This window comes from Equus asinus, chromosome 3, assembly GCF_041296235.1.
Source record: "Equus asinus isolate D_3611 breed Donkey chromosome 3, EquAss-T2T_v2, whole genome shotgun sequence".
NCBI classification, from domain to species: domain Eukaryota; kingdom Metazoa; phylum Chordata; class Mammalia; order Perissodactyla; family Equidae; genus Equus; species Equus asinus.
Genome location: NC_091792.1, coordinates 102,638,397 through 102,660,697, shown reverse-complemented (window position 1 = coordinate 102,660,697; position 22,301 = coordinate 102,638,397). Strand labels below are relative to the sequence as shown.

The following is a 22,301-nucleotide window of genomic DNA, read 5'->3' as shown; positions in this document are numbered from 1 at the left end:
TTTGTTTTCCCACTCAAGGCTATATAACTCACAAAAAGCTGCTTTATACAAGCACATTTTTTCAATAAAATTACATCCACATTGAGATGGCCTAAAAGGTACTGCTGGAAAAATGCAAGATGAGCCACTCCATGTAAATACATATACAAAATAAAAAGCCACCTTTATCTTATAAAGACAAGACTGTATGACACATACTTTCTATCTAGCTTGCTGCCCTTCAAAAGTAATATTGCTCAGCAATATCTTCTAAACTCTACCCCATAAATACATCTTAAAAATCATTATTTTGATAGTGCAAGACATACAATTTAGCTTACTCTACCACCTAAAAATACCTTTAAGTTAAAATGCACATAAAAAAACATGATAGGAATGAGTATATATCATCTCAAATAGTCAGAAGTCCTTGAGCTCCCTATTGTTCTTCCTTAAGGGAAAGATGTGCATTTATTTAAGAACTGACCCCAATAATTCTCCTTAACTGCTTCTTGCAGGATAGTGGGGGGAGTAACAGGACATATTAAGATGTCTTCCAAAAGTTTATGCTAACTGCTGAATTAAACACATAAAATTACAGTAACTATTTTTAAAACAAAACAAATCTGCACCAGCCATTACCTTTTCCTTAATACAATGGCATTTTCAGTATTCCCAACCTCTTTAGGCTGTCCATTGCCCAAATATTTATGGTCCAAGGAAGAAACAAAATACATGCACCTTCAAAGGATGCTGAAACACTCAGCAGGATATGAAGAACATGTCCTCAAATCAGAAAGCTAGTAATGTCAGTCTTGTCTTAATGGCTGATCATCTCTGAGGACCTCAGTCCAGGCAGTAGCTCAAACTCTTTCATCATTTAGATAATTGAGATATTATAATTTGCAAAGACAAATTTTGATACAAAGAGTTACAATCCTTTCAAAAATGACAATTCATTATAAATGATTTTACCCACTTTAACTAAAAGGTATATTAATTCCTATGATAGCAGTTTTTAACAGATATGCCTGTCTCTTCCCAAACTGTCTTCTTCCATGTGGAGTTCCCATTTTCCTCAAGATGAAGTTGCTTCCTATGTTCTAGAATTTTGCTAGTTAAAGAATATAAAAATTTTAAGCCTCTTCAGTTTTTCCATTTATATGTTATTTATTCCTATAAGGACTATATCTTAATTCATTTCTATACCACCCAAAGAACCAGGCACAGTGCCAACAGAGATGTTCAGTAATTATTGGTTCATTTAAAATTAAATCACATTTCTAGTTCTCTAACCAAAAACACGTAGAAGAATGTTCTACGCCTGACAAAAGGACCTAAGTTACAGCCCTGACACCAATGCTATCTGTATTTGGAGTTTTAACACTACATGATAATTTGACCCAAAATGTGATGCCTGAAAAAGGCAGGTATGTAGAAATTTCAACTAAGGGGGCCTAAAAACACAACTTACTTCACTAGTATTACAAAACAGAATTAAAGAATAGATGTACTTTAACAAAGTTTGATGAAGCTAGTGCATATAGGAAATTAACATAAACAGCCATTGTACCTTTTAATTTAAAAATCTTACAAAAGCCTCATTCAATCCAAACGTTATCAAAGAACTTGAGATGCCATGGTGGACTGATTCAAATTCTTTTCAAAACAGATTACCGACACGAAAATAACTACAAGTGGCAAAATAGAAAAGTTCTTCACTATCCTTAAAGGACTTAAAACGAAAAAAAAATTAAATAATTTACATCTTACAAATAATTCATACACTGATTTAGTAACCTTTTAGTAGATGATACCAATGTAATAAAAATGACCAAAAATATAATATTCCTTTCAGTAACTGATTAATATATGTCAACTAAGCCAGCTGTGCACTCATAATTCTTCAGGTGCAATTTCATGATTGAAACTATTTACTCCAATGAGACAAAATGGCTAATATACCACATTGAGGCCTTCAAATTAATTCTATGCAACAGAAAGTATGCTCAACGTGACAAATCCCAGAAACGAAGATCAAACAGAATATGAAATAAAAATAAAACCATCAAATCAAGTCAACACGGCAGATAAAACCACAATTAATAAAGTCCTTCAACTGAACATAAGCTACTGGATAAACTAATCAATTTCCAGACAAAATCTTTTCACCAAGAAATTAACTTACTTACTTCTAAATTAATGCCTACTAATACCCTAGAAATTAGACTTATTTCTATTAATAATCTATGCTAGAAGTGTTAAGAAAATGGATACTACACCAAAGTCAACGAAATGAAATTGAAATGTTTATTAAATCAAGCGGGGAAATGATGAATCCATTCTAAATACAGCCTAAAGAGATGAGAAAGTTCTTTTAAAGTTTACATTATAAACATTTGAAAATTTTGTTTTAATAAGGGTGTGGGTTGGGAAATACAATCTAGTCTCCTACAACTGAAAACCATAACTTCAAAAATTTTTTTAAAAAGTTTGTTTTTTCCTGAGCAAGAGATTAGGATTTAATGTAACGTAATTTAGAAATGCCTTAAACATAGTAGTAGTATTCTTTGATGTAAACAGAGACACATTCCCCTCCAGAGGGCTAAACAAACCTACGGGTTTGTATGAGTCACATATGGATTCTGGTGTCTAATTGCACAAATTCCAAGTCCAGCCCTACTACTTACATAGCTGTCTGCCCTACTACTTAAATAGCTGTCCGACCTTAGGTGAGGTACTCTAGGCCTCCATGAACCTATCTGTGAAATGGGAATAATGATAGTAACCACCCTCACACAGTGGTTGTGAGGATTATATGAGAATGAATATCAAGTGCTTTACACAATGCCTGGCACATACTGAAGTCATAATAAGCATTAGCTATTTTAACTTTTTAACTTATTTATTTTTTTTGAGGAAGATTAGCCCTGAGCTAACATCCATGTCCATCTGCCTCTACTTTATATATATGTGGGATGCCTGCCAGAGCATGGCTTGCCAAGCAGTGCCATGTCCGCACCCGGGATCTGAACCAGCGAACCCCGGGCTGCCAAAGCGGAACATGCGCACTTAACCACTGCACCAGTGGGCCAGCCCTAATATTTTAACTAGCAGTCAGTTTAAAATAAATGTAGACAACTCTGTGAAATGAACTAACAGTCCAAAGGATTCCAAATGTAAATGTAATAAGAAATCAAGCATTTCAAAAGAAAATCCAGAAGTCACTTATGAGGTCTTCAGATGGGCTGAATTAATCAATATTTAGCAAATTAATTCGCTTCATTAAGACAGAATTCTGGTTTGTAATGTGAGGTAATCATTCAACATTTCCTCAATATCTAACTGAAAAAAACAGGTATCATGAGGCCACGTATCTTACTATTACGTAGCTGATAATGTGTACCAACACCAGAAAAACTATCATAATTACTACCCATGTTTAAAACCTAAAAGTTTCACTGTTTAGAGCATATAAGAGGTGTATACAGATAATTTTATGTGCACTAAAAATTTTAAACATAAATTTTCTAATGAAGTTTGATGCAAAATACAGGGGAAAAAATTAGACACCCTTTAACTATGCCTATAAATTTAGAGTTTAGTTAATTCTCAATTATACCTAATAAACATATTAGGTAGCCAGTGTCCTATTTTCAATGTTTTTGAAAGCTCTGAAATGGGTAAGATGACAAACAGACAAAAAGCAGAATACTAGAATGATCAGTTAAGGCGAACACTACAGTCATAAGTTGGTACAGGCTTCAATTAAACAGTGTGAACCACTTATAGACTGAGAGCTAAGGCAGTGTATGTTTTAAAGCTTTGTATTTTTTTAAATCAATGATCCTTTATAACGCCACACTACTTTGTGCCTTTCCAAATTAGTTCCCTAAGGTGTTTTTGCTAAATAAAATTTCTAACTTTTCAAAAAAGAACATTTTTTTTTGTTATTTTAAGAAGCCTTTTAAATGACAGTTATATATTGGTGAAACCAACTTAATCTGTATTCCACACACCCAAACCCCAAATACCACCTATGTAGATGATGAATGGAGATTTGGCACTTAAAATGTGTGTAGTGACATTTAATACCATTTTCTTGGTATATTTAAATCCATAATTTCTGATTGACTCATTTAAAAAAGTTTAAAGATAAAGCAATTGGCAATGTAACAAGGATACAATCCAATGTGTTCACAGATTGGTTACCTGTGAGACTGGTGCTTTAACATGGGGTGGAATTCCAGAGGAAGAAACAGTACCACTAGGAGGCAGGTTTTTACTGGTCACTGAAGCCCAGGAGAAAGCCTGCAGGAAATGCAACAAACCTAGACTACTAATCACGGAAAACCACCAACATTCCTATAGGGAAACTTCCAAATATATATATTCTTTTCATTTCTAAACTATTGCTCTACATTAGAGGACTCCTAAAAGAAAGGCACACACACACATGCCAGTCTATGTGCCAACTTTCAAAATCTCATTAGGCAAGATTGTTTGACTCTTTCATCTGAACTACTAAATAAATCCACGAGCTTTATGCTCTAAGTAGATGAGCAAGTGGCAAACAAAACCACTAACAACTACACATGCTAGAAAACTAAGAGCCTAATAGAACCAATTTCTTTCCCTCTTTGGGGGAAACTGGGTGTGTGATGGTGTTAAGGGGAGAGGGGAAGGATAGGAAAGAAGAGAGAACTAGCTGGAAACTTTAACAGACATTCACAAATTGAACAAGGAAATCTCCTCCTCTCACTACTCAAATACACTTTAACCTTCTACTTTACAGAAAGATAAAAGATGTTTTAGGTAGGCTTAAATGATACACTATGGGTGTCACTCATCTTTCCAAGATAGTTTAATTGGTGTAGTAAGGAAACTGTTTCCATTTAAACCAGAAATAACAGGTATCTGTTCTTTTAATACAAGGCCAACTTGCTTAAGTTGGGAAATTGCATGACTCCTGTTGCATCTGTGTGCAGAGGACTCAATACAAAATGAAAGAGCAACTCTCAGTTTTATACATGGACTCGAATAATTTCACATAAGATACTAAACACCGCATACAGACAAGGATTTACCTTAAATTTCACTCTTAGGGGTATTTTCTTTGTGTGTGTGTGGGGGAGGGAATACAATGAAATTCCTCAGGATTACAAAAAACCCCACAGCTTCTTCCATATACATAAAAAAAGCATAGTTTACTATATTAAACAATTGAATATAACAGAACAAAGATCATGCTTCATTAATGGCACCAAATATTAAAGTGTGGTGTTACAGGTCTCAAGAGTTCCTCTGATCTAACCTTTGGTGGTTCTTGTGGCAGAGAAACAGGTTCAGCTGGAGGAGGAGAAGTAGACTTTTCCTCTAATTCTTCTAAGTTCTTCTCCTCCACTTGTGGTTTCAACTCTTCAGTCTTTGTTTCAGATTCTGGCTCAGGTTCAGGTTCATGAGAGGATTCTTCTAAAGGCTCCTCTATGCCATTACTACAATAAAGTATTTTGTTCATTTTTCAGTATGAGCGAAATGATCAGTTCAAATAAAATTCAGTACTTCTCTAATCCAACAGGCATAACTAGTAATAAGCTATTTTGAAGCCAAGTCCAATAAGAACTAGAAGGCAGAAGGGAATAATACTCTCAAGAAGCAGCATTTCCTTAAGCCCACAATTTTAAAACTGGAACACTAAAAATGTTTACTTTATTACTAACTATAAACAAGCTTCATATTTATAAAAATAAAATATTCACTCTCTATGTTGTCCCAAACACTTTGCATTATTCACTAAGTGATTACTGTCTTGGGCCAAACCATGTCCAATTTTTGAATAAAACAATTCTTTCCAAATTTCTTGGATATACATAGTAAGTACTCAAATACTGGCCTGATAGGTAGCTTTATCAAAAATTTACTTCCAGTAATAATTCTAGGAACAAGAACCACTGTACAGGTACATTATAGTTTAGACCAAAGCTGGCCTTGCCCATCTTATTCTTACGTCACAGGGTGAGCTTCGTAGTAGCCACTGTTAGCATTTTCTTGCACAGGTTCTGGAGATGGTTGCCTTTCTTCTTGTTCCTCTTCTACTTCATCTTCTGATTCTGACAATACATAATAAACCACAACTCTTTTTAAGAGGCTTAACAAATAATTCGATAGACATATTTTTAATATTTAAGGAAGTGATATGGTAGTAAAAACAAATTGGTCTATTTCTTCAAAGGCATTCAACTGCAATATTTCCCTGTTCTCTTAAAAAACTGAAGAGCAAGATAAAGTTTGGTACTTACTCTATTTTAAAAAAGGTCTATTAGTAAGAAAAGAATAGAAAATAAATGATATTAAACCCCTAACTCAGTTTCTTTGTCACATCTATTCAATAGAATAGTGATAAAGGAAAAAAACTGCTATCAATGGAAGATCAATGAAATAATTATGGTATAGCCAAAAACTGACAGCCAAGAAAGATATATTAAGTGAAAAAAGGCAAGCTTCGAGCCAGCATAATTCTATTTTTATAAAAATTAGTATTGGCAAGTATAAGATTCCACAAAATTATAAAAGGCACCAAACTCTTGGTTATCTATAGAGGAGGAGGTTGAGAGAAATTTTTTCACTTTCTACGTCTGATTTTTACGTATCTTCACATAATAAACGTCTCTTTCTTTTATAACAAAAAACAAAGGAACAAAAAGTAGAAAAGGGGATTTGACAGTTAAAACAGAGGCAAATTTTTGTAAGTTTCATACTTTTCATGTCCTTAAGAGTACTGACGGAACCGTTCTATCTTGAAAGTTAACCTCACCTTCATCAAGTTCTGGTTCAGAATCACCAAATACTTCATCTTCATAACGAAACATATCATTGTGAACATAAAACTTATTTGGAACAGATCCCTACAGAAAAACAACATTCAAATATTCCATAAATTCCCATAAATGTGGCATTACATAAAAGAGCAAACTATATAGCATACACAATTTCTATTTTAATATTACAGACATAAGACAACATAATTCTCCAAAGTTAAATATACTACGTAAATATCAAGTAAATTAAGAGATCACTCAAAGAATACTGGAAGGCAAGGGGCCGGCACAGTGGCACAGCAGTTAAGTGCGCACGTTCCGCTTCAGTGGCCCGGGGTCCACCAGTTTGGATCCCGGGTATGGATGTGGCACTGCTCATCAAGCCGTGCTGTGGCAGGCATCCCACATATAAAGCAGAGGAAGATGGGCATGGATGTTAGCTCAGGGCCAGTCTTCCTCAGCAAAAAGAGGAGAATTGGCAGCAGATGTTAGCTCAGGGCTGATCTACCTCAAAAAAAAAAAAAAAACAATGGAACTCAAGAAATGGCTACTCAATATAAGAGAACAAAGACCAAGTAACAAAAGGAAGTTTTCCATCTTGTTTAGTATGGAACCTATGAAATACAATATGCTCTTTCTATTATTTCTCTAATCTTAATCATCTATTTACACATTTGTACCAGTATCTGACTTTTACTTTTAAATAGCCAAAGTGCACACATAGACAAAGCTCAAATAAATTATATCAACAGGTCCAACACAAATTTCTCAAAAATAGCTATATGCATATCTAAACCTGTAAGAAGAAACTCTTTGGACACTTCAAGCAACTAATTAACAGCCAAATAAAATTATGTGAATGAAAATTACTTGAAATGAAAACTTACTTCAGGAGCCAAAACAAAGGTTTGCATAAACTTCCTCTCTGGCTGTCCGCTGTTAGAAAGCAAACCCATGACCTGGACAACTACTCCATCACTCAAGGTTGCATGAGCATCCACATGACGAATTTTAGTATGACATTCACTGAAGTTCAGAGATAATACTTTGTGGTGTATATCCTTTATCAGGAAAAGAAGCGGGGGGAAAACAAACTCTTGTGATAATGTAAGTACCTATACAATACCACAGACCTTCACAGATTTCCTCACAACTCTAGAATATTAACTACTTAATCTTTCTGCTCTATTTGAGTCCACTCCACCATGCTATGCATTATTGTCAGACAGATATTCCTAAACCACTATTTTCAACATGTCACTTCTCTATACAAGAAATCACAATGGCCTTCTCATACCCATGCAGTAATATCGCTTTGTAGAGCTTTCTCCCACTATTCTGTACTAAGTATTTAGTCACTCACACAACTGTGTTGACAACTACTTGACCTCACACCTAGTTTTACTTTACTGTGTGTTTGCTGATGCCATTTCTTCTACTTTCAATTTCCTCTTGTTTGGTAAGGCCAAATCCTGTAATTTAGAATAGAGCTGAGGTTCCACATCCTCTACAAATTCCTAACAAGCATATACTTCTGTGCATTCCTGTAACACAAGGTTTAGCCCACATTTGTATAAACTTAATACCAAGTCTGAACTGGTTCATGTATAAAATACATCAGGGATATAAAACATCCCACCTTCTTTGTATCCATCCCCATAATACTGTGTTTCATACAAAACGGACGTTTATAAGAACTCAAAGCACATTTGACAATTATTATGACATAAATTCTAGTTACAACTAATAATCACATTCAAGAAGAAATCCATGGACACAACAAGGCTTTTTTCAAATCTCTATCTTAATGCAAAAAGGAAGAAAAAACTAAAATGTGTATGAAATTGATACTTACATTTTGGCCATAAACAGCCTCCTGGGGCTTTCCACTAGCATCTACTCCACCATGAACGTAGGAAGAATTCCTGCCATAAAACCTGTAAAAACCATTGATAATGATTAACATTCAACTGTCAAGAGAAGTCTAAGAGGCAGCAGAATTCTGATGTCAAATGGACCCAGTTTCCAGGTCCAGCTCTGTCACTCGTTAGTTGCATAATCTTAACCAAGTTACTTACGGTCTTTAAATTCAATTTCCTTGGTTATAAAACAGAACAGTAACTACTCCACAGGGCTGTTGCAAGGGTTAAATGAGTAATGACACACAATCCTTAGTGTGCCTAGGACACTAAATGTACACTCAAATCATTAGCTATTCTCATCTAATTCTTATCACATCTATATTTTTAAGTGGAAGAATAAGATGTTGTTCAAAATACATTCTAAATACTGATGCCATAGTAATTGACCCATTTTTTCCCCTTCAGATACAGAAACGCAGTCATCTAGATTTGTTTGAGACTCAAGATGCTGTTTAACATTCTATTCAGAGTTCCAAACGATTACTAATTCCAAAGGCACAGATTAAAACAGTTTAGTTAGATTTTAAATAACTGAAACAATTCAGAGACAAGTAAAAAAATCTACAGTATTTCAGCATCTAATTTCCTATTAATTTTTACACTGCTCTTAAATACATGATAAATTACTGTTTCTCTGGCATTACCTAAAGCAATTAGAATTAATCTTTCCAAGTTAAGGTTATCAAACATGCAAAGTTAGTTTCTTCATAAAGAGAACTCAGCTCTATCGTAATAAAACATGTGTGACTTGCTCTATCCTCTATGCCAAGCAATGTTCTCACTGCATTATATATATGGATTCGTTCAACCCTCTCAACAACCTCATAACATAAAGCACTGTTATCTGAACGAGGAAATTGAGGTTCAGAGGAGGGTAAACTAACTCCCTTAAGGTCACCCTACCCATCAAGTGGGGTAGCTAAGACATGAACCCAGACAGTTTGGCTCCAAACTCCATGCGTTTTGTGTGTGTGTGTGAGGACAATTGGCCCTAAGCTAACATCTATACCAATCTTCCTCTATTTTATGTAGGATGCTGCCACAGCGTGGCTTGACGAGTGGTGCTAGGTCCATGCCTGGATGGGAAACCAGAAAACCCCAGGGTGCCAAAGTGGAGTGCATGAACTCAACCACTACACCACCGGGCCAGCCCCCAGAGTCCATGCTTTTAACCACTACTCATATTTTTAAGTTTACACTACTTTACCACTTTCTCTCATGTGCTACTGGTAAGCATGTAAAGTGCTATCATTTTTCTGGAGGACAATCTGGCTGTAAGTATGTGTGAGAAAAACCACTAATGATTGTACCTTTGAATTAACAATTCTACTTCTAGGAACTTACCCTAAGAAAATAACTAGAAAGCTACACAAAAATGCATGTGTGAGGATATTCATTACAGCGTTAACAAGTGAAAAACTACAAACTAAATTTTCATTAATAGGGAAATTGGTTACATAAGTATAAAATAGAAGTTGGCTGTATTATTTGAAATGATGGTGGAAAGGCTTACTGTTTTAATTTTACTTTTTTTGGTCATTACAAAAAAAATTTCCTTGTTAAAAAAAAACGCTAAAAATGTTAGCATACACATTGTGAAAAGACGAAATTTCAGGACCGGCCTGGTGGTGTAGGAGTTAAGTTTGCACACACTGCTTCAGCGGCTGGGAGTTCACAGGTTCGGATCCCAGGCAGGGACCTAACACAACACAGCTCATCAAGCCACACTGTGGCAGCGCCCCACATAAAACAGGAGAAGATTGGCACAGATGTTAGCTCAGGGCCAATCCTCCTTACAAAAAAAAGAAAAAAGGGATTAAATTTCACATAATGCCCTATTAATTAGATTCTCCCCTGCAAACTCTCTCACATAACACTGTCAACAAGAATGTCTTTCTTCTTATAATTAGAAAAGTGTACAGGTATTCATTTTGTTTTGTTTTGCTTTCATGGTTGGGAGGTATTAGCTATATATATTTAAAAAAAGCCTCCTTGGGGCTGGCCTGGTGGCACAGCAGTTAAGTTTGCACGTTCTGCTTCAGTGGCCCAGGTTCGCTGGTTCGGATCCTGGGTGCAGACCTACCCACTGCTTGTCAAGCCATGCTGTGGTAGGGGTCCCACATATAAAGCAGAGGAAGATGGGCACCGATGGTAGCTCAGGGCCAGTCTTCCTCAGCAAAAAGAGGAGGATTGGCAGCAGATGTTAGCTCAGGGTTAATCTTCCTCAAAACAAACAAACAAACAAAATCCTCCTAGAGTGACACAGAGAATATTACACACATGTTTAACAATGTAGGGCATATTACAAAACATAACTTTAGAATGCCCAGCATGCTTATAAAGAGTACCTATATATAAAAGAATGTACGTCTTTTTAAGAGCCTTTCTCACATTAAGTGGCAATAAATTTATCCTTAACTCAATTGGCTAGGGTGTTCAACAACACATACTTACAAAGCCTAATCCTTACAGAAGTCTCACTCACCTTCCACTTGCTAAAATACACCAGGAATAACAAAAATTATAAATACTATTCAAAATATAAATCAACTTCCTTTCAATCTCTAGAAAAAATAGGCTTACAGATGTCCAACTCTTGCCAAAATAGTAAATAAGGCTACTGTTGCTGTTTTACCAAGGACTATTATTTTGTATATCAATCAGAGGAAATTCCACAAGTCTAATCACTTAACTGATTCATTTTCCTAACATTGCTATAGAGAACTTAGGAAGATGACTTAAGCCTGTGATTTCAAATTGCAGACTGAAAACCCATAAAACCAAGGTTTTTGTTTTTTAATGAAATACAGAATACGAGAGTACGTAACTGTATTACGTGTGTGTATAGACGTGAATGTGTTATATAATGGGATACTGTCAGGACATGAGATAAGAAAGACAAAATATATGTACTCATATTACAGAAAAGAAACTGAATAAAAATACTAAATAATCCACTTCAAATTTACCTGTGTAAATATTCCGGAGCTTTATTCAGCAAGGTATAATATTGCCTCACAAACTCCCGCCCTACAAGCAGCGGACTGGGCTTCTCCATAACCATTTCTTTGCTGCACAATGTCAAATGCTAAGGGAGCAAACACAAGAATAATAGCTATTAAAAAGTCATTTTTGTGTCATCTTCCATGAAGTAAATTTTCTTAGCCATACAAATGGGAATAAAGAAAATTAACACCATTTATTAAACAGTAGTTTGCAAACAGCAAAATAATCAATTCCCAACAACTACTGGTGATCTCTAACATTTGCACCCCCCCCACCGTCTCTTATTTCTTGACCTCCCTGTCCCTCAATACGGAGGGAAGTAGCACAGTTCTCTTTCTTATTCCCCAGAGTCCAGAGCTGCCTCGGACTCCACTCCAAACACCATAACCAAGTCTTTCCATTCACAGTACCTTTTTCCTTTAAGGACCATTACCTCCTCTGTTCTTGGATTCCAATGATTTTTAAGAACCAGGCAGAGGGCACAAATCAGGACTTGGGGATTACACTTATCACAGGGAAAAGGTAGGTGGTCTTTGCATTCTCTCTCCTTCTAGGGATTAATTTTACTATTTTCGAAATGACAATGATTACCATTAAAAATCACCAATAACTTCAGTACTCAGAAATAATAGTCTTTTATACTTGGTGTACGTCTTTCCAATCTTTCTATTAATGAAACATCTAACTACATTCCAGATACTGTTTATAGTAAACGGGATAACCTGTTGAAAAAGATAAGACTCTAGCCCTCAGGGATTTTATAATCTGTCATGGAATATAAACAAACAGGGAGCAGAATGGGTTAGAGGTGCTATGGATAAAGTACCTCTGAACGGAAATCTCAAAGGTAAGGCCAAGAAAAACAAGTACAAAATTAAAATGGACACACAACCTCTCACCATTTACAGTACATGATTTACAGGTTTACAGCCTTTAGAACAGTCAAAATTATAACATTAGAAACTGGAGAAAGGGGAGGGAAAAAAAGAAAATTTGAATATTACTTGTTTATATCTAAGTGTGCATCTACTGGGCAAATCAGGAAGCAGTTTAAATTCCTGTGTAACAAATTTCAGTGTAGGTTTCCTTTAAACAAAAAATTTTATAGGCAAAGACAGCCCAACCTAACCACTACAACTGTCATACTGTTTTTAACAAAAATCAGGTACCAACCATAGTGGAGCCTACAGATAAGCCTATAGCTTTATACAATTCTAGTGACTCCAATTCAACTTTTACATAATGCTCTATTCGGTTTCCTGTATTTCCTTTTGCAGCTGTCCTGAAACTCTCAGTCTACAACGTCCCCCCAAAAGATGTTTAAATTTTTATATAATGCCTCACTTGCTTTCAAGAATAGTTAATCACTGCTTCTACTGGCAGGGTCTGGGGAAGGGGCAGTGGCAAGAAGCAGCCCGTGAAGAACCCAAGCAGGCCAAGGAGATGGAAGAGGAAGACGAGGCTTCCACACAGAAACAGAGAGGAGCAGAAGCCGGAGGAGCTAAAAGTGAAGGCCACGGGGAAGGGTCCTCTGGCCACAGGTGGAATTAAAAAATATGGCAGAAAGTAAGCTGTCCCTTGTGCCTGAGGCAATGGTGACCCTTACTTCCATTCCTGTTTAAACATCTGGATTCTCTGCCATAACTAATCTGTTGCCACTTATAGCTAGAAGGAAGTGTTGTCTTGCAGCTTGTTGTATATTTAAGAATAAATTTTGTAAAATAAGGAAAAATTCGTATCGTGGCTTATGTGTTCAATTCTTTTCACTCAGCTATTTCTTCTTAGCTGTGAGATCACAACAAACCCAGCCTAGAATCCTGACAACCTGCTCTTCAGTCTTCGTTCTACCTTGAATTATGTACCACCTACAATTAAACCAACTCAATAAAAAAAAGTTAACTTACAAAGCAGAATCAGATACTGTCATTTCAGGTACCATTAGTTTTCCCTAAATCAAAAAACTTCCAACAACAAGGATCGAACACACTCTAATGCATAAAAGGACTCATTTGCTACATTCAAAGTAATAAACTTAAGCAACACAGTATTATTATCTTGAAAGATGGGGAAGGGTGAAGAACAGCAGACTTTTCTACTAAAATTTTATAAAATAACTAAAATGTGGAAATTATACACACTTTAATACTGTAACAACTGTTGTTAAAGTAATACTAAGACATGGGATGATACTAACTTACACTCTGAATAAAACAATTGTGTACAAAATAGTTTTGTTCAAAGGGTTAATGACATAAATGCTATTAGGATTGTTTCTGGGTTTCGGGATTCTCGTTTTTTCTTATTTCTCTTCCATATTTCCAGATTTTCTACGGTGACACATTTTATTCATACCAAATCTCCCATCTTGTTTACAAAATACACATTCACCTACCATTTTTGTCACTTACATATAACTAAAGTAAAAAAAGGTAACAAATATACTCTCAATACAAAGAAAAGTCAAAATACACTAAAGAGTTATTCCAACAAAGTTCAAGAGAGGCTTCAAATTGCCCAGTGCCTATACAAGTCACTGAAGTATTATGGCTATGATATCACCAATGTAGACAGAGAGCCAGGCAAGGGAGACAGGCAGTGGAGGTAACTTTTACTCGACTATTGTTCAATAAATTATTATTTATTCAAAGGAGGTAACGCGAAAAGTGAACTTCAAATGGTGAATGAGATAAAGCAATGTTAATATAAAAAGCCTAAACAAGTAGCTATACGTAAGAGGCTATGCAGAGTTCACCTTTTTAAGGTACAGGGAGGCTCCCACAGGAAATGCTAAAACCAAATGATGTTACTCAGAGGATGGTGTTTCAATTAAATTATACTGACAAATATAATCACAGATCAATTACTTTTTTACCATAACTCTGATTTAAAGTGACACAGAATTCAGAGGGCTAAAACGTAACTGATGGATGGAAATCAACCATATCAACTAGAAAGTACAGTCATGCACCATGTTAACGACATTTTAGCCAACTACAGAGGTCCCATGAGATTAGTACCCACATAGCCTAGGTGTGTAGTAGGTTACACCATCTAGGTGTGTGTAAGCACACTCTACAATGTTTGCACAACGAAATCACCTAACATGTGTGACTGTAAAGGTATTAGAGGGGGGGAAAGAAGCAACCTCACTGCTATCTATTTTCTTAATGCCAGGCTAATTTGTGTGTTCTACACAAACAACTGCCATCCTGCCCATCTTCTCTGCTAGAGTAGAAAAATTAAGAGTTCAGTAAATAAGGAATGCATCAAAGTAGCATTAGGAATAAATTATAGATGAACCACCAAAAAAGGCAGTTTGGGTAGTTGTGGAAAATAAGACTTGGAAAAATGAGTAATATAAAATTTGCATTTATAATTCACACACAGTCAGTGTATATAAGAAGGTTGAAAGAACAAAAGAGCCAAATTACACACTCAGAATAAATGTGATTACAAGAAGAATTATGCCATTTTATTATTCACAGCAAAGCACTCAACTCACAGGTAAGCAATTCCTGAGATTCGGGTCCTTTCATTTCTTTAACAAAATTTATCAAAACAAAAAAAACCCTTAGAACACGGGAATGAGAAAAAAGATTTTAACTAAGACCATGAAAAACTCATGACCTTTTTATCTTGATTTTCTGATTTTCAAATTGAGAAGAGATCTCTGGTCAAGCCTACAAGACTATATACAGCTCAACAAAGACAGCCAAGATTAAAGGATACTTATAAACAAAAAGAATCTTCAAAAGCTTGTTAGCCTCTAGCTCCTTCCAAGAAAAAAGCAATTATCATCTCACATTTTTTAGAGAAAAGTGAAATTCTATGTGTTAAACCCCACTTTCCCCCATTAATACTGGAAAATGTGGAGACTGATCCCATATTGGGATGAACAATGTAAAATTTATTCTTTTCCTTGTCAATTAAAAACAATATCAATCCATTTATTCATCCAGATACCAAGATGATTACACCTGGCTTCCCTCACTATTTACAGAGTCCCAACTACTTCAGAGATCATTCTACTCTCCAACTCTGTCCACCTCGCTAAAAATCCCTGTGTATGTTCATCAATATACCTTTTCTTTTTCTTTTTTTAATTCAATTTAAATTAATTTCTTTTTAATTTAATTTTTTTCTTTTTACTTATTTGGGCTTTTTTGGGAGGAAGATTAGCCCTGAGCTAACATTCCATGCTCATCTTCCTCTACTTTATACGTGGGATGCCTGCCACAGCATGGTTTGACAAGTGCTGTGTAGGTCTGCCCCTGGGATCTGAACTGGTGAACCCCAGGCTGCCGAAGTGAAACATGTAAACTTAACCACTGCGCCACCAGGACGGTCCCCGACTTTTACTTTTTTTTTTTTTTTAAAGACTGGCACTTGAGCTAACTTCTGTTGCCAATCTTCTGTTTCTTTTTCTGCTTCTTCTCCCCAAAGCCCCCCAGTACAGAGTTATATATTCTAGTTGTAGGTCGTCCTTCTAGTTGCACTATGTGGGACATCGCCTCAGCATGGCTTGTTTAGCAGTGCCATGTCTGCCAAAGCAGAGCACGAACTTAACCACTCGGCCACGGGGCAGGCCCCATCAATATCCTTTTATTCATTCCTATTTCTTAAAATGTTTCCTCTTCACTTGCCTAGATGAATTCCTGAAGCACATCTACTCCAGCTCTCACGGGAAACTGCTCTACATAAACTGTCACCATTTTTCTGAATCTCTTAATACCCATTGAGAGGGCAGTGGAAGAGAGGAAGAAAGTAACACATATACACAAAAAAGATAGAAAAGAAAGTCCCACTGGGCTTCATACCCTACAATTTGCTCACATTTCCTCAATTTCATAGTAACTATTTTTTAAGAAAACTGTTATCAACCAAAGTTATCACCCACTTTTCCTTCCTTCACCAAAACTTTAGCTTTTAGTTACGTACTTAAATTTTCTGTTTACTTTTTAGTTAGAAGTTCCGTGAATCACTAGTATAATGGGGCTTCCGCCGAAGCAAAGAATCTCAGGCAACATTAATATAAGTTTAATGTCTAAAATAAGCTGACAGTTCTGTTCTACTTTGCACAAGTTAAATACTAGTTGGAACAGTGAATGGAAATTACAGGAAGGTAGATTTAGATTTAATATCATGCAAGAATAGCTAGAATAGAGCTACATCACGAATGGCCACTCATTGCAGGTATTTATTCCAGAGAGTAACTGAATTATTTAGCAGAAATACAGTAAAATAGTCGTATGTTCAAAGTTAGACTAAGGTTGCTCCAAGGCTACGATTCTAGAAGTCTATGAACAAGTACTAGGACCTTTGACTCCTACTCCAATACAGTCATGTGTCGTCACTTAATGATGGGGACATGTTCTGAGAAATGCATTGTTAGGCAGAACATCACGGAGTGTACTTACATAAACTTAGATGGTATAGCCTACTGCATATCTAGGCTATATGGTACTAATCCTATAGGACCATAATCATCCATGAGGCCCACTGTTGACCAAAACATCATTATACAGCCAGAGCATGACTGTACTCATTCCAAACCTTCCTATCTGTAATGCTAACAACCGTACGCATTTACTTGGACTCAACTAAAATCTGTCCCCCTGAAAATCTTTCCTGATTCCTTAATAGAATATAATTATCTTTCCTCTGAATTCTCTAAGTACTTTGGGCATTTTATTAATCATATTCTGCCTTAAATTACTAATTGTGCATTTGTCTTAATTTTCCTCTTCTCTACTCCTCTCTCAAATATAATGAGTTCTCCCTTAAACGTAATTCTCTGGAAAGTCACAATTCTAAAAAATCCAATGACTTCTCAGCCTTCTACCTGTCCACACTATCACTGTTGACCTCCTCCTCCCAATGCTTCTAGATTTCTACAACTAAACAACTTTCCTTCTCACCAAAATGCAGAAGTCCTCAAGGTCTTGTCTTCTAATCTGGCAGTTTCAGATAGTCTAATGGCTTCGGCTCTCTTATCTGCCTAAATTTGTATATAGTCTCTACTGTGCGTGTTCATGAACTCAAACTTTACACTTTTAACCTCTTGCTGAATAAACACAAATCATCTCATAGGTAACCCAATATACCCATCACCCCCATACAGAGAAAATAGTTTCCTTATTTCTGTTAATGGTGCTACCATCGATCTTTGCTTGAAAGCTCAGCTCTAAGTGACTTTCCTTCTTTAAGCTTCAAACTGAAATCCTGACAACTCAAAAAGTCTCTTGGAATTTGTCCCATCCTTTCCACTCCCATTTAATTCAGGTCCTTTAATTCTTCCTCAAAAGTCTTGCAAGGTTATGTATCATACCTATGTAGGATACAATAGAATCCAAACACCTGCTTTCCATTTGAAGTATAATGCCCTGCACAGAAAGCCAGACTTAACACTGGAGGTCCTAAGCAACCTTTCAAATGTTTATCTCCCATTACATTTCTCACCTCTGTAGCAAATTCTATGCTCTAAGAATACTATACCACTCACCATCATTCCCTGAACCTGCAATTTTCATTCTCTATTCCTCTCTTACTTCATTCAACAGTTGGATGAATGGGTGGGACAACACAAATTCATTCAAAATTTACTGAAATGCCTACTATATATGTGCCAGAAACTATGCAAGAAAAAACAATGGTGAATATCATAGACTCAATCTGCTGCTCCAAATAAATCTAAAGTCCAGTGAGAGATGGACTCCTTAAACACAATTATCTTATGTGAGAAATGCTACAGCCCTACCACAAAGAACGTATCTCTTGAACCAGGAGCAGAAATCTGATGTGTAGAAAATGAGGAAGTGAATATTCCAAGCCAGAGCTAAAAAGAGAAAAATTTGGGGGGATGACTGCCTCCTCAAAACCTGACACCATTAAATCTTTCCCCTCACCACTCTTCAAAAACCTACTCAAGATCTTATTCCAATTCTACCCGGTTTTCCTAGCTAGGTCTCCCAGGCAGAATTAACCATTTCTTCTTCTTACTATTGCGTTATCTCTTCTTTAGCTCTATTAATGCACTTAGTCCTGGCAATATACTTACATATGCATAGGCACCTCTCCCTCCTGTTTGCAAGACTCCTCTGTGCTAATACTGAGCATTCGCCTGGCAGTGTTATGCATCCAGGAGATGCTCAAGAGACATTCTTCACAGCATCTACCATTACTTTGCACATAACAGGATTAAAAAAAAAATTGAATGAATCTGTGATACTAAAGACCTCCTAAGGGGCTGGCCCCGTGGCCGAGTGGTTAAGTTCGCGCGCTCCACTGCAGGCGGCCCAATGTTTTGTTGGTTTGAATCCTGGGCGTGGACATGGCACTGCTCATCAAACCACACTGAGGCGGCATCCCACATGCCACAACTAGAAGGATCCACAACGAAGAATATACAACTATGTACTGGTGGGTGGGCTTTGGGGAGAAAAAGGAAAAAATAAATCTTTAAAAAATAAAGACCTCCTAAAAAAAGAGAAGCAACCTATTAAAATACAAAGATACTTCAAAAGTTAATGAATAAAACTGCTATGCGGCAATACTAATCAAAAGATTAAGCAATTAAATCATCTACTATGCAATTTCAAAATATTTTAAAAGTCAATCTTCTACATAGCTTTGCTTATTTATATGTAAACGAACATATGGGTACACATCCATTTACACGAACACACACTATTCCTGTAATATAAAGTTAAGAGACTTTTGAGATTAACTAAAGGTCGAAACAAACCAAGTACAGCAGTTTTAGCAAATAATTTTAAGAACTTTTAGAGATGAATTTCCAAAATCTAGCATTATAATAGACCCACATAGGGGGCCGGCCCAGTGGCACAGCAGTTAAGTTCATACGTTTTGATTCGGTGGCCTGGGGTTCACCAGTTTGGATCCCGGGTGTGGACACGGCACGGCTTCACACAGCCATGCTGTAGTAGGCATCTCACATATAAAGTAGAGGAAGATGGGCACGGACGTTAGCTCAGGGCAAGTCTTCCTCAGCAAAAAGGAGGAGTGGCAGCAGACATTAGTTCAGGGCTAATCTTCCTCAAAAAAACAAACAAAAAAACCCCAATAGACCCACATAACATAGTCAACTTATTTTCAAAGGTACTACAGTAATTTTGTTTTTTTAACAAAATGATTTTGGAATAACTTGACATCCATACGTTAAAAGCAAAAAGAAAGTGGACTCATACTTTGCACCACGTACAGAAATTTCCTTGAAATGGACCACAGGCCTAACAGTGAAACCTAAAACTGTAGGCTTCTAGAAGAAACACAGGAAAAAATCTTGGTAACCTTAGGTTAAATAAAGATTTTAGGGGGCCAGCCCGGTGGCGCAGGGGTTAAGTTCCTACGTTCCGCTTTGGCGGCCCAGGGTTCGCCAGTCTGGTTCGGATCCCAGGTGCGGACCTATGCACTGCTGCTTGTTAAGCCATGCTGTGGCAGGCGTCCAGCATATAAAGTAGAAGATGGGCACGGATGTTAGCTCAGGGCCAGTCTTCCTCAAAATAAATAAATAAATAGATTTTAGATAAGACACAAAAAGAATAAAAGAAAAAGGTGACAAACTGGACTTTCATCAAAATGTAAAACTTCTGCTCATTTAAAGGTATCACTAAGAAAAAGAAAGCACAAGCCACAGTATTGAAGAAAATATTTGTAGAATACACATCTGATAAAGGACATATCCAGAAAATACAGATCTCTCAAAACTTAATAAGAAAACAAGAAATCCAATTTAAAAATGGACAAAAGATGAGAATATACACTCCACACCAAGACATACAGATGACAAACATGAAAAGATGCCCAGCATCACTAATCATAAGAAAAATGCAAATTAAAACCACAATGACACATCACTAAACACCTACAATAATGGCTAATGTTAAAAATCTAAAAATACTATCTGCTACCAAGGGTGGTAAAAATAGGAACAACAAAATGATATAGCCACTTTGGAAAACAGTATGGCAGTTTAAAATTAAAATTAAACATGCATGTCCCATACTACCCAGCAATCACACGCCTACATAACTGCCCAAGAGAAATGAAGCATATGTCCACATAAAGACCCGTATATTGTTTACAGCAGCTTTATTAATAAAAGTACAAAAACTGCAAACAACAAAATGACCATTAGCCAGGTGAATGAACAAACAAACTCTGGTAAATGAGCAGTAAAAAGAATTGACTGATAAATGGAACAGCATGGATGAGCTTCAAATGCAGTATTCAAAGCTAAAGTCAACACTATGTGATTGCATTGCTATGACACTGTACAATGCAAAATTATAGGGCTAAATCAGACCAAGGGCTCGAGGTAGAAGAGAAACAACTATAAAGGAATTGGAAGGAACTTCGGGGATGATGGAAATACCTTATATCTTGAACGTAGTAGCAGTTTCATGACTACAGTTATATGTCTGTCCAAAGTCACAGAACTGTGCACATGAAGAGTGGTTTTTACTGTTTGTAAATTATTTCTCAATTTTTAAAATCTACCAATACAATTATGCTCCATTATGTCAGTCACCTCATAAACATTATGGAGAAGCTACCACATACCAAGCATTTATAAGGGAAACACAGCACCCTGAAATCAAAAATATTCAACAGTTCAAAAAAGGGGCAATTTGGATCCGGCTCCGTGGCAGAGTGGTTAAAGCTCCACGTGCTCCACTTCAGTGGCTCAGGTTTGTGAGTTCGAATCTCAGGTACAGGCTTACTCCACTCACCACCCATGCTGTGGCAGTGTCCCACATACAAAAAAACAGAGGAGGATCAGCACAGATGTTAGCTCAGAGCTAAAGTTCCTCAGAAAAGAAAAGAAAAAAAAATTCAAAGTTGCCATCTTTCACCTAAATTAATAAAAATGAAAATGATAATATCCTGTGTTGTTAAGGGCATGGGAAAAACAGGCTCCTTCACACACAGGGTTGGAAATATAACTTGTTATAACCTTTTGGAGATGTAATTTTGCAGTTTTAATCAAACTAATTAAATGAACACATAACCAGTAATCCCACTTCAAAGATACATTACAGGGGCCAGCCGGTGGCCGAGTGGTTAAGTTCTTGCACTCCACTTCGGCGGCCCAGGGTTTCCCCGGTTCGGATCCTGGGCAGAGACATGGCACCGCTCACCAAGCCATGCTGAGGCGGCATTCCACATGCCACAATAGAGGAACCCACAACTAAAAATATACAACTAAGTAGTGGGGGGATTTGGGGAGAAAAAGCAGGGAAGAAAAAAAGAAAGAATGGCAACAGTTGTTAGCTCAGGTGCCAATCTTTAAAAAATAAAAATAAAAAAGATACATTGCAGAGAAATAAATGTATGCACAACTGCACAAAGATGTATGTCCAAAGTTGTCCATTGCCAGAAAAGAAAAAAAAAAATCAGTCTAAACATGTCCATCAAGGGGGAAATGGCTTAATAAATTTGCCACAGCTATAAAATACAGCACTATGTACTCATTAAAAATAGGAAAAAAACAGGGGCTGGCTCAGTGGAGTATCGGTTAAGTTTGTGCCCTCTCCTTCAGCGGCCCAGGGTTCAC

At 36.5% G+C, this 22,301-nt stretch overlaps 1 protein-coding gene and 1 pseudogene across 11 annotated transcripts in view; one reads left to right on the top strand and one right to left on the bottom strand.

The window, feature by feature from the left end:
* Positions 1-22,301, bottom strand: part of G3BP2 (G3BP stress granule assembly factor 2) — a 77,993-nt gene that overhangs the window by 6,101 nt on the left and 49,591 nt on the right. For 6 of the 11 annotated variants that reach the window (XM_070505631.1, XM_070505638.1, XM_070505629.1 and 3 more), the window contains 7 exons: positions 11,689-11,807; positions 8,653-8,734; positions 7,685-7,858; positions 6,794-6,884; positions 5,987-6,089; positions 5,294-5,474; positions 4,192-4,290 (listed from right to left, as the gene is read on the bottom strand). In XM_070505631.1, the coding sequence (XP_070361732.1) occupies positions 4,192-4,290; positions 5,294-5,474; positions 5,987-6,089; positions 6,794-6,884; positions 7,685-7,858; positions 8,653-8,734; positions 11,689-11,783 (825 nt within the window). In that variant the 5' untranslated portion in view covers positions 11,784-11,807. The remainder of the gene's footprint in view (positions 1-4,191; positions 4,291-5,293; positions 5,475-5,986; positions 6,090-6,793; positions 6,885-7,684; positions 7,859-8,652; positions 8,735-11,688; positions 11,808-22,301) is intronic. The other 5 variants (XM_070505636.1, XM_070505635.1, XM_070505634.1 and 2 more) reach the window with 1 other exon arrangement.
* Positions 12,180-13,425, top strand: LOC123284146 (translation machinery-associated protein 7-like; annotated as a pseudogene).